The 12,283-nt window shown below is 55.2% G+C and overlaps 1 protein-coding gene across 49 annotated transcripts in view; it reads right to left on the reverse strand.

Moving 5' to 3' along the window:
• RAP1GAP (RAP1 GTPase activating protein) overlaps positions 1 to 12,283 on the reverse strand; it is a 69,163-nt gene that overhangs the window by 41,311 nt on the left and 15,569 nt on the right. For 27 of the 49 annotated variants that reach the window (XR_013519855.1, XR_013519853.1, XR_004745792.3 and 24 more), the window contains exon 2: positions 9,530 to 9,565. Coding sequence is in view for 14 of the 49 variants with exons in the window: in XM_078330691.1 (XP_078186817.1) it covers positions 9,530 to 9,565 (36 nt within the window). In the remaining 35 variants the exon portion in view is untranslated. Of the gene's footprint in view, positions 1 to 9,529; positions 9,566 to 11,596; positions 11,679 to 12,283 lie in introns of those variants that run through there. The other 22 variants (XR_013519856.1, XR_013519854.1, XR_013519851.1 and 19 more) reach the window with 1 other exon arrangement.

Here is a 12,283-nt window from a genome sequence, read left to right on the forward strand (position 1 = left end):
ACTTTGGGAGGCCAAGGTGGGAGTATCACTTGAACCCAGGAGTTCAAGACCACCCTGGGCAATGTAGCAAAACCCCATCTCTACCAAAAAAAAAAAAAAAAAAACCCACAAAACTTAGCCAGGTATGGTGGTGCATGCCTGTAGTCCCAGCTATTCAGGAGGCTGAGGTGGGAAGACTGATTGAGCCTGGGAGGTTGAGGCTGCAGGGAGCCAAGATCAAGATCATCAAACCACTGCACTCCAGCCTGAGTGACAGAGCAAGACCCTCTCTCCAAAAAAACAAACAGAAAAAAACCCACCGGGTGCAGTGGTCATGCCTGTAAAGCACACTTTGGGAGGCCAAGGTGAGTGGAACACTTGAGGTTAGGAGTTTGAGACCAGCTTCACCAACATGGTGAAACCCCATCTCTATTAAAAATACAAAATTATTCAGGGCACGGTGGCTCACGCCTATAATCCTAGCACTTTGGGAGGCTGAGGCGGGTGGATCACGAGGTCAAGAGATCGAGACCATCCTGGTCAAAAAGGTGAAACCCCGTCTCTACTAAAAATACACCTACTGGGCATGGTGGCACGTGCCTGTAGTCCCAGCTACTCGGGAGGCTGAGGCAGGAGAATTGCTTGAACCCAGGAGGCAGAGGTTGCAGTGAGCCGAGATAGCGCCATTGTACTCCAGCCTGGATAACAAGAGCGAAACTCCGTCTCAAAACAAAAAACAAAAACAAAAAAAACACAAAATTAGCCGGACATGGTGGCACATGCCTGTAATCTCAGCTACTCAGGAGGTTGGGGCAGTAGAATCGCTTGAACCTGGGAGGAGGAGGTTGTGGTGAGCTGAGATTGTGCCACTGCACTCCAGCCTGGGTGACAAAGCAAGACTCTGTTTCAAAAAGAAAAAAGAGAGAGAGAGAGAGAGAGAGAGAGAAAAGGGGTTTGCTGAGTATGGGATCTTGAGGCCCAAAAGCCCTCAGAACTTTGAGAGGGATGAAGCCTAGTTGGGCTGTATCTATCTGTCTGTCCTCTCTCTTTTTAAACAAAAACATACAAACAAAGTTTACATAGCTTATCTTTGAGAAGCAGGACCACTAGGAACTTCTGCCTTCTGTGCAAATACTTTTCCGCATGGTTCGGATGTCTGTAACGAGCACTTAGTATTTGTGTAATCAGAAAAAAATCAAAGATTTTAGAAAGATGAACACTTACCATGAGTCAGCTCTCTGAGCACCTGACTGCTTTACCCTTTTCCAGCACCTTGAGAGGGAGGTGTGACTCACCCCTTATTCCAAGGGGAGACACTAACACCAAAAGCGATTAAACACCATGACCAATGTCCCCGAGCCAGGTGTGACAGAGCTGGGTTGCAACCCCATTCTGGCTGACTCCCAAGCCCACACTCTTTCCCCGACATTAGGCATTAGGCAACCTGCTCTGAGGGTCAGGGAAGAGAAAAGGCAGCCCAGAAGCGACCCAGGCAGCTGGGCACAGGGATGTGTCCTGGACTTCAGCTGTTAGGTCCGGCAAGCCAGGCCATCCAGGTGACCGTGTGTGGGGACAGAGCTGTATACCTCATTTGTAAATGCAAATGTAGGCTCTGCTCCTGGCACGGGCTCCACGCCCTGAGCTGCCCCAGGCTGGCAGGTGCCCAGCCCCACCCCTGGCACTACCCCCAGAGGCCTCAGGATCACCAGGCAAGTGGGCACGTGCTGGCCCAGGCCCTTCCCTGGAGCTCTAAATAACTCACTGTGTTGATCAGCCTGTGTATGGATGGATTTGGCATTGAAGGTCATTTGTCACCTCCTCAGTGAGAGCCTGGAAAAGTGACAAGCACACCTGAGTGTGCCTGAGTCTGGATGGGCCAGTGAACAAGCCCTGGAAATCAGACAGACCTGAGTTCAAATCCTGCCTGTACCAAGCTCTAGGTGTGTGGTCTAGGGAGAGTCCCTTCACTTCTCTGAGCCTCTGTTTCCTCGGCTATAAAACAGTGTTGAGAATTTCTTCCTGCAGGACTGCTGAGAGCGTTCAATGAAAGAACACATGTGAAAGTGCCCCATAAGCCAGAAGCCACTGTGCACGTGTAGAGGAGAGTTATGACCTCACCTATGTGGGGGTAGGCGGGGGGCACGCACACATCTGTGCCGATATGGAGTGAGCAAAGAATCCACCCCAGCTGGACCAGAGGGCCCTGCCGCAGACTCAGCCGGTGGGTGGGGCGGCGTCTGACACTTTTCCTGGGAGTCGGCAGGCACCGGGTGTTCTGCAGCTCTGCCTGGCAGTGCGAGAGGGTGTGTGCGACTCTGTGGGTGAGAATGGAGATGGGAGGCCCCGGCAGGAGCGTGAATGGGTGTGGGAGGGAAAGTGCTTGTGTTGCATGTTTGGATCTGATCACGCCACCCACCTGCCTAGAAGGCCCAATGGCTTCCTGCTGAGAGCAGGATCCAGACACGACTGCCTCACGCGGCCCACGAGGCCCTGCATGTCTGCTCCCCATCCCCAGCCCCTCCTGCCCGCCCAATGTCTCAGGCTTCATCCAAGGCCTCTTTCCTCCTTCCCCAGACTCCTTTTCGCTCCTCAAACCCGAGGTGCTCCTTCCTACCTCCAGGCCTCTGCACGTGCCGTGCCCCTGCCTGCCACCCGCTTCCCGTCCGCCTGCATTTCTGGTGCTGTGTCTGTATTCAGTCTTCCAGAGACCCCTCCCCAGAGCAGGAGAAGCTGCTCCCAACCTGACCTGCTTTTCCAGAAGCCTGTCCTGGGCCTTCATGGATTTACCTGTTGGGTTTGCACATTTCATAGTGTGATCATTAGGCCACTGTCAGTCTCTCCAGCTAGAAATGGGGTTTCCTTGGGTCATGGCTGGGTCTGTTTGAGTCTGATTGGCTGCATGAATGAATGTACATGTCTATGTCTCTATGTTCATGATGGAGTTGTCTCTATGAGGGTCAAGTCTATGAGTGTGAGTAGGGAAATATGTGTATATGTGTGTGCATGTGTAATGCGTCATCTCAAAGAACTTTTGGCCTGGGGGCAGGTGGGCTGAGAAAGGCTGAGGCATCCTGGGGCCTGGGATGAGGGAGAATAAGCACCAGCTCCCTTGTCCCCACCACACCCCTCCTAGAGAGTCCCTTCTCTAAGCTCTCAGCAACCCTCACGCCTCCCTAGTTGGCACTTGTCATCCCATTGAACCACCCCTTATGTCCCTCTCCAGACTCTGAACCCCAGAAGAAGTGACCTCATCTATGAACTCCACCACCATGTCCCCAGCGCCCAGCACAGGCTTTGACCCTAGGAGGATGACTCCACACTAAATGCTTGTCGACTTAGTTTGCTGAATGAATGAATGAATTTGGGGGAAGACCCTGAACTCAGAAGGCCTTGCCAGGATCTGGGCTATAAGAAAATCCCCTCCTTAACCATCCACTCATCCTGGCCACCACAGTGCCTAAAATTCTATCACTAGAGATTCTCTCTTTGGATTAATGAGTCTTTCCTCTGAAATGTGAATACTTAGTCAGAGGAGAGAGCATGCCCTGAGCACCCACTCTGCACTCATTTCATCACAAGCAATACTGTTTCCATTGCTGTGGACAATCTGAGGTTTGGAGAGGCAGAGCAGATGGGGTAAGGCCACACAGCAAAGAAGTGGAAGTTGAACTGGGTATTTGAACTCAGGTCTATCTAACAGAACTCAAATACTTCCATGCACCTCAGACAAACAGACCAGTATGTGAGCATGACCAGGAGGTAGGGGCACATGGGCCAATCAGAGCAGAGACCTCAGGGCTGCAAGAGCCCCTCTTCACAGTGCTGAGGATAGATGAGGGATGGCAGAGTTGTGCGCAAGTGAGATGGGGACCCACTTCTCAGGATCACAGCCAAACAGTGGCAGTCCCAGAGCCACAACCCATGTGGAGATTTCCTCTTGTCTCCTGAAGCTATAGGGAATCCTTTCTGGAAGAAGGGGGGTCTCTCTGTCACTAAGCTCACCTGCACCTCAGAGCCTTTGCACCTACTGCTCCCTCTGTCTGGACACCCCACCAGCTCTCCAATGGCCAGCTCCGGTCATCCTTCAGGTATTGGTTCAAACACCCCCTCTTCAGAAAGGCCTTCCAGGACTCCATTTTCCAGCCACACAGCACAGGGTGACAGGCAAACTGGAGCCTGGCTACTTAGGCTCCAATCTCAGCTGTACCAAGGATGTTGAACAGGTTACTTAACCTCTCTTTGCCTCAGTTTCCCCAGCCCTAAACCAGGGTTCATAATGGTCTTGCCTCACAAGGCTGTTGTGAGGATCAAATCTATGACATGTACAGAGTGCTCTGAAACAGGCCTGCATGTGCTCAGCTCTCCATGAGGACCAGCTCTGGTTAGCATGCAGCCTTGCTTTGAAATTGAGTGTGACCAGGTGGGCGAGGTGGCTCACGCCTGTAATCCCAGCACTTCGGAAAGCCAAGGTGGGCGGATCACAAGGGCAGGAGTTCGAGAACAGCCTGGTCAATATGGTGAAACCCCATCTCTACTAAAAATATGAAAATTAGCCAGGAGTGGTGGTGGGTGCCTGTAATCCTAACTACTTGGGAGGTTGAGGCAGAAGAATCACTTGAACCCAGGAGGTGGAGGTTTCAGTGAGCTGAGATTGTGCTACTGCACCCCAGCCTGAAGGACAGAATGAGATCCCGTCTCAAAAACAAACAAAAAAAAATTCATGCACACATCAGAGGTTGTTTCCTTGTCTATTTACTTACAGTCTGCCTTCCCCATTCCCAATTTCACAGATGAGGAAATCTAGGCTCAGAGAGGTGAAGTACTGGCCAAACCAAGCTCTCTGAGGATAGGGGCGGGGCCTGTCTTGTTTTCTCCTGAATCTGCAGTAACTAAAACCATTACTGGCCTACAGTAGGTGTTCAGTGGTTACTTGTGGCTGGATGAATAAATGATGAACAAATGACCACAGCATTATTACTCTGAGGTTCTGCGCAGCCAGGAGCTTGTGCATCTAAGATTCTATTTCAGCCCACCTCTGCCCACTCTGGTCCCAAATGACCCCCAGCTCAATCGAAGTCTCAGCCTCTCTAGGAAGTGGCTGCTAGGGACTGGGCACAGTGCCTCACACCTGTAATCCTAGCACTTTGGGAGACTGAGACAGGTGGACTGCTAGAGCACAGGAGGTTGAGGCTGCAGTGAGCTGAGATTGCCCCACTGCACTCCAGCATAGGTGACAAAATGAGACCGTCTCAAAAAATAAAAATAAAATAAAGAAAAATGGCTGCTAGGATAGCCACACTATGAGCTAGGGACCAGCATCCATGCCCCTGCCCCCAGTAGAACCCCCTCACCCGGGCTGGGCCAAGGGGATGAGGCAGGAGCTGCTTTGGTATTTGCCTTGGGAGGTCCCTGCCCAGAGGTATAGTCGCGGCCATGGGCTCAGGAAGCAGCTGCTAGCTCCCCCATCCCATGCACTGCCAGCTGCCTGCTGGGGGCCTGCCCACCAGATGCATAATAGATGAGGAGGCCCAGCAGGCCGTGCCTGCTTGGCATTTCAGAGCCACTAATGAGGCCAGCCTCGTGCTTTCTGCAGCAGCATGCAGGCCCCTGGGGCCTCTGGCTCAGTGATCACCACAAGGAGCCACCTGAGGACAGGGCCACCTACCCTAGCCCACCACTCAGCACAAGTAGCACTCAGGAGAGCAAGGGCTAAAGGCATGGGCTCAGAGTGCCATCGCTGTCAGTCTTGGTCAACCCCTCACTGACTGCATGTCCCTGGTCAACCCCTCACTGACTGCATGTCCCTGGGCCACCACTTCCTCTCTCTGAGCCTCAGTTTCCTCATCTGTAAAATGGGGATGGACAGTAGTAAGACAGACAGTATTCTGTAAGGCTGGTGTCAGGATGGAATGAAATGATTCAGGGAAGTGGTTGGCCCAGGGCCTGGGATATAGGAAGTGCTCCATTTATGGGCGCGACTGGCACCAATTCTGTGAGGAGGAAACATCTCAGCACCCAGATGGGGCTTCCCAGCAGGACACATGGTGCTGAGCAGGGACTCCCATTTGGCTGGCACTCAGGGATATTTCACTTTTCCCTCCTCCCTCGCCCCATAACCAAAGACCTTCCCCATTTCTGCAGCTTCACCACCTCTGACCAAAATCCCTTCCTTGGCAAAAGAAAGAGCGGGATTCGAATCCAACTCTCACCAGCTGTGACTAAGCCAGAGCCTCCACCACTCTCAGCCTTGGTTTTGGCCTCTAAACTGGGAATTACAGGCCAAACTGCAGGACCGATGCCATGATTTAGTGAGACCTCCAGGGTATAATGCCTCGCACGCTGGCAGCTCTTAATCCTTGCTGGTTCTGCCCCCACCTCCCAGGCTCCCAGTTTTAAGGCCAAAGTTGACTATCCTCTTCCCAGAGGTATTTTCAGAACCCTCCTGCCTTGTGCAAGTCCACTTAGCCATTCCTCTACCCTGACACTGCTCCATCTCCCACCCTCCATTTGGATACACTGTAAATGTCCAGCCCCCATTCTAGGACATCTGGGTCCCTTAGGACTGTAGAACCAGAGTCACCCACTGTCCCCAACAGTGCCTCCCAACCCTCACACTGGGCCTCCTTCCTCTTGCATTTGCACACCTACTGAGCTCCTCCACTGCAGACAACCTGCTGAGGTGGCTGGAGATGCCTAGGGGGTCTCAGCCGTAATCACATCTGGCCTCTACCAGGACTCACTGCTCCCTTAATTCAAACCCTAACCTCTTAATCCTGTTTTGTAAAGGGGTGATAAAAATCACCTCCTCCAGGAAGCCTTCCCAGACTACTGACAAGTTTTACTCATTCCCCTCACTGAACACATTCAATTCAATTCCACAAGCATAAAGCATTTATGGGCATGGTAGTTGCACAAGACCATGTGGAGGACAGAGACAGGAGAAAAGTACAGCCTGGCCTTTACAGGAGAAAGTGGGGCTAAGTTGAGCTCAAATGTGACTCAATGGGAGGCCAAAGTGGGCAGATCACTTGAGCTTGGGAGTTTGAGAGCAGACTGGTCAACATGGTGAGACCTTGTCTCTACTAAAAACACAAAAATAATTATCCAGGAGTGATAGCACACACCTATGGTCCCAGCTACTCAGGAGGCTGAGGCAGGAGAATCACTTGAACCCAGGAGGTGGAGGTTGCAGTGAGCCAAGATTACACCACTACACTCCAGGCTGGGCAACAGTGTGAGACTGTCTCCAAAAAAACAAAAAGTGACTCAAGCACCTCTGCTTTGAAGGAGTTCAGAGCCTGCTCTGCACTGCAGGGTTATGTCAACATATGCAGCTCAGCTGAAGTCAGCTCCCTGAAACGCCCTATTCCACAAGCACATATTGAGCACCAAGTGTGGCCCAGAGAGGGAAACTGACCTGCCAGAGTCACACAACGAGAATGTGGCAGACGCAGATTCAAGTCCACGCCTGTCAGACTCTGAAGTCCGTGCTCTTTCCCCTACCCCAGGAACACTCACGAACGTGAGCTCTATAGCAGCTGAGGAGGCGTTTTAAAGAGAGAATGGGGATGTGGGGATCCAGAAAGAAAACACCCAACAAATAGGGACAAAGGTGGGCTGGAGGTGTGGCGAGGGCCTGTGGAAATGGAAGTAGAGGGACGTCAAGGGGAGGTGAAGCTGATTGGGGCCATGTTCCCGTTGATCTGAAATGCAGGGCACAGGAGAAGCAAGCCCCAAACTAGAAAGGGCGGTGGAGACAGGCCTTGAGTGCCAGGAGATCATGATTAATGATCAAAATGGCCACCGCTGACTGAGCGCTAACCATATGCCAAGCAGAGGATGGAGTTAAGCGACAGGCTTTGGCAGCTGGGAAGGGAGGACCTAGGGGTTAGCACCTTGGACAGCGGCCCCAGCTAGGCGGGCACGGGCAAGGCATTGTGGGTAATGGGGCATGTCCTGGGGAATGGCGGATATTTACTTGATAGATGGGTCACTGAGGCCCAGAGCGGGGATGGGACTTGCCCAAAATCACACAACTGGCCAGTTACAATCAGTCCTGGGCCTTCATCTCTTTGGCTTAGGGCTCCCTAGGGTGGGCCTTCTGGGTGGCCCTCGAGTCTTCCCTCAAGTGCATCCTTTGTTCAGACCCTCCTTGTGGCCTGTGGCCCTGGAACAGAGTAGGTGAGGCTCTGGGCTCTGCACAGAGTCTGGAAGACCAAGGTTTGAATCCCAACTGCTTGTGTGACCTTGGGCAACTCATTTCCCCACTCTGGGCTCCATTGCTCTCATCTGTAATTAGAGATACTAGTCCCTAATTCTGAGGTGTGGTCAAAGTTACACGAGATAACACATGTCAGGCACCCAGTGCAGTACCCAGTGCACAGCAGGTGCCCGACAACAAGTGGCAGCTGTCAGTGGTGGTATTACTAAACTCCCTGGAGGAAAGGATGGCACCTTCCTTACCTCTGCCTGTATCCCCCTTCAGGCTGTCCCTGCTCTGAGCATAGCACAACATCTTGCAGAAGGAGGGCTCAAATGGACTAGGTACAGCAGCAGGAGATGATGCCCAGAAAGGGAGAGGAAGCGGCCTGAGGTTGCATGGAGGGCATCAAAGGCAAATAGAAAGGTAGGCTGGGAGCTCAGTCGGGGCACCCTGTGTACCTCCCACCCCAGGTCTGGCTTCCCAGGAGGGCCCTGCGGGGGCAATGGTACCAGATGGAAGTCGCCCAGCAGCTGGGGGGTACTGCAGGACCCACAGACCCCAGGAAGTCCTGAGCAGGGGCAGGAAGCAGCAGCCAGAGCCACTGGGGGGCTTCCTGCTAGAGGTGAAGCAGCAGCAGGAGAGGCCATCCAGGCCCATGTGATGCTGATGTCAGGGAAGCCGGGAGGGACCCAACTCCTGGGGCATCAGGGTGCCACCGTGTATCCTGAGGTGAGGCTGCACCTCTACCCATTGCCTCTTGGTGTTGGGAAGCTGCAGATACAGCTGCCTCGTTCCCTCCTCCTCCAAAGAGAGGGCAGCCCCAGACACAGGAAACATGGGAGGTGGGGGTTCTGAGAGCTGTGGGGAGAGGGTAAGTAGAGGATTTGGGGTCAGTAAAGGCAAAGGGCACCCCTAGCCCAGTGAGGGACCACCCTGAGGTGGGAAGAAATAGAGAAGAACAAAAGGAAGAAAGCATTTTAGCAAAGGCCTGCAATATGCCAGGTCCAGTTTTTGTTTTTGTTCTTTTCACTTTACATCCTATAAATGGGCATTTTAATTCCCATTTCACAGATGAGAAAACTGAGGTTCACAGAGGTTAAGGAATTGCTGAAGGACACACAGGCAGTGGCAGAGTGATGATGCAAACCTGATTTGCCTACATCCAAAGCTCTCTAGGAAGTACTCTGGGGACAGACCTGGTAAGAGGGTCTGCCTTACCACCCTTTCCCTGAGAGAATGGTTGGAGGGTTGGCAAGATCTGGCATCAAAGGGGTGGGAATGGATTGGGGGTATCTGCAGGGACCAGCCAAGGCAGCCCAGGCCCTCCTGAGAGTCCCCAGTACTTACCACACACTCCGGCGAGGGGTGAAGGACTTGTCCACCCTGAAACACAGCAAGAGGAACCATAGGTGAGGGGACATCCCTACTCGCCAGGTTGGCCCAGCACATCAGCCCCACCTGCACTGCGCCACCCTCCCATAGGGGCTGGAGAAGGTCCTGTTTCTAAGGCTGCCTGATGCAGTCACTGTCACCCTTAGGCTGCAGGGGCCCAACTGTCAGATTAGGACAATGGGAAGGCATGGGGGTTAAAGTGCCAGGAAAAGAGGCAGGACTGGGGGCAGTGGGTAGGGGGCAGGCTATGGGGTGTTAGCAGGGGTGGGGGGACAGGTGGAGTAGGACAGTGACTACAGCAGTTTGGATCATGGCAAGGATGTAGGGGTACGGTTGGGGCTAGCTAGAGCCTTTCCAGGCAGAATCGAACAGTTCGCTGGATGTTTATGGTTTATGGTGGGCAGAAAGAACATCAGCCCCAAGGCCTGTAGCCTGTCTCCATCCTGAAGCTTTATTCACTCACATCCTGGTGGATAACCAGGAAGTAAATATCTGTGAATCTGGGAGGAGATCTAGGTGGAGCTTCCCCCCACCTTCATCCCAACACACATACCCTGCTCCCCAAAACCTTCAGAGGTACCCCAGACTTTGTTTCCCCCAAGCCCTCCCAGATCCAGCCCCAGGGAGCATGTGTGGGTAGCTCCCTACCCCCGATTCTCCCACTGCCCTCTGAGGGCACCTTGGTGCTGCTGGGGGCAGGGGCTGAGTTTGTTATCCCTTCCCATGTCCCTAATCCGACAGTTGGGCCCCTGCAGTTTGTTGCCCAGCTGTTGGGACAACAAACAACTCACCTCCTGCCAGAGGCAAGAAAGGGATGAGGAGGGAGCCCAGCCCGACTCTGCCAGTGAGGGGCATTCTCCAGAGGGCAGGGCTGGGGGCTCCCAGGGACAGCTGATGGGGAAGGTTGACTCTGCAGACAGGGAGGCCAAAGAGGCCAGGACTTGCCCAGGGTCACAGAACAGGACCCAGCCTGTGAGCTGCCCCTCAGTGTTGGCTGGCCAGGATACTCAGGGCCCAGCCCAGGCTCCTCCTGTCACCCGACACCTAGCAAGACCCCAGACAGAGGGATAGCCTGTGGCCTCCCACCCCACCCCACCCCTCTGCTGGGATCCCCTCAGAAGTTGAGTGTCCACAAGGGGAAGGCAGCTTGTACACAATCCCCATAGCTCAGAGAGCACTAACTATGCCCACAAACAAACCCCCGTGCACCACACCCCAAGGTGAGTCCTGTGGGTCCCTCTGACTGCTGGGAGGCAGGACCTGGGAAAGATCATGGATCCACTTGTCTGGCTGGGCAGGTGCTCTGGGCCCACTCTGTGTAACCCATCTTCCCTCCTATTTGCCAAATCTCCGCAACAGGCAAAAAGCCCCATCCCACCTCTGCACCCCTGGACCCCAAGATGAACCTGCTGCTACTCTGAGTTCCTCCAAGCCTCCAAGCCCAGGCAGCCAGTAGCCCAGGGAGGAGGGGGTTCCCGAGAGCCAGGCCGCAGGAAGGAGGGCAGCTTGGTGCCCAGGGTGGGCAGGGCCCGCTAAGGGCTTCTAGAGTCCCTTTATCCAGAGCCTCATGGAGGGGGTCCAGCAGCTGCAGAGGCAAAGTGGGAGCTCCAGCAGAGCCTTCCCGGACCTGCTTGCCCTGACTCCCGCATACCTACACATGTGAGCAGGCGCGCACACATGCACGCGCACACACAGGCCCAGTAAACCCCGCAGCCCCAGTTACACACATAAGCGCCACTGTCGTGTGCTTAGACAAACACGGCAGTGTCCATCCCGCGCTCACCTCCTCACACACGCACATGGACTCGCAATGGGAACACACACAGACACAGAAACACACACACACTCAGGCGCCGCAACACGACAGCCATGCGCGCACTGAGGTCAAATGCTCAGCTCCCACAGCAGTCACAGCTCAGACCCACCCGCCCGAGCGCGCGCACGCCCCGCACGGGCTCCCCCGACGAGCGCACACGCACACGCGCGCACACATGCGGGCACGCGCCCCGCCCCGCTCCCTACCCGCCGTAGGCCCCGAAGGTGAAGCTGCGCTTCCGGCCGCTCATGGTGCCGCCGCCGCCGCCCGGCCCTGCCCGCGCGAGCCGGAGCCGCCTTCCCGCGCCCGGGTCACCTTGGCAACGCGGCTGCCCCGCCCCCGCCACAGCTCGAGTCCGTCCGCGCCCCCGCGGGCCGCGGTCCAGCTGCCGGGGGCCGCTGGCACAGAAAGAGCCGCTTGTTCGCGCCGCCCTGGGCCGGCCGGGCGGGGGCTTCGCGGGACTTTCCGAGCCGGGCCCGGCCCGGCGGGGGGTGCGGGGCCCGGGGCAGCCCCTCCCCCACCCCCTTCCTCCCCCGTCGCCGCCGCACCCCATTCGGCCGCAGACCCTCTGCTGGGGGACGCCCTCCTCCCGCCCCCTCGAGCCGCTGCGCTCCTCGGCGGATCCGTCCCCAACATCAGGAGCTGGGAGCTCCCTCCCGGCCGGGCGGAGACCTCGGAAGCCTGGTTCTGCACGGCGGGCATGTCCCATCCCTCCCTGTCCCTCGAATTTCTCATTCGTAAAGTGAGATTCCTCCCGCAGGCCTCCTAGGACCTGGGGGTGACGAAGTGAATTCACGCACGTAAAGCGCTGGGCCCAGGCCCTGGCGCACAGCTTAATAAATGCCGGCTACAGGAAATCCCAGAGGGGACAGGCATTCAGCCCTTCCCGCGAC

This window comes from Callithrix jacchus, chromosome 7 (genome assembly GCF_049354715.1).
Source record: "Callithrix jacchus isolate 240 chromosome 7, calJac240_pri, whole genome shotgun sequence".
Taxonomy (NCBI): Eukaryota; Metazoa; Chordata; class Mammalia; order Primates; family Cebidae; genus Callithrix; species Callithrix jacchus.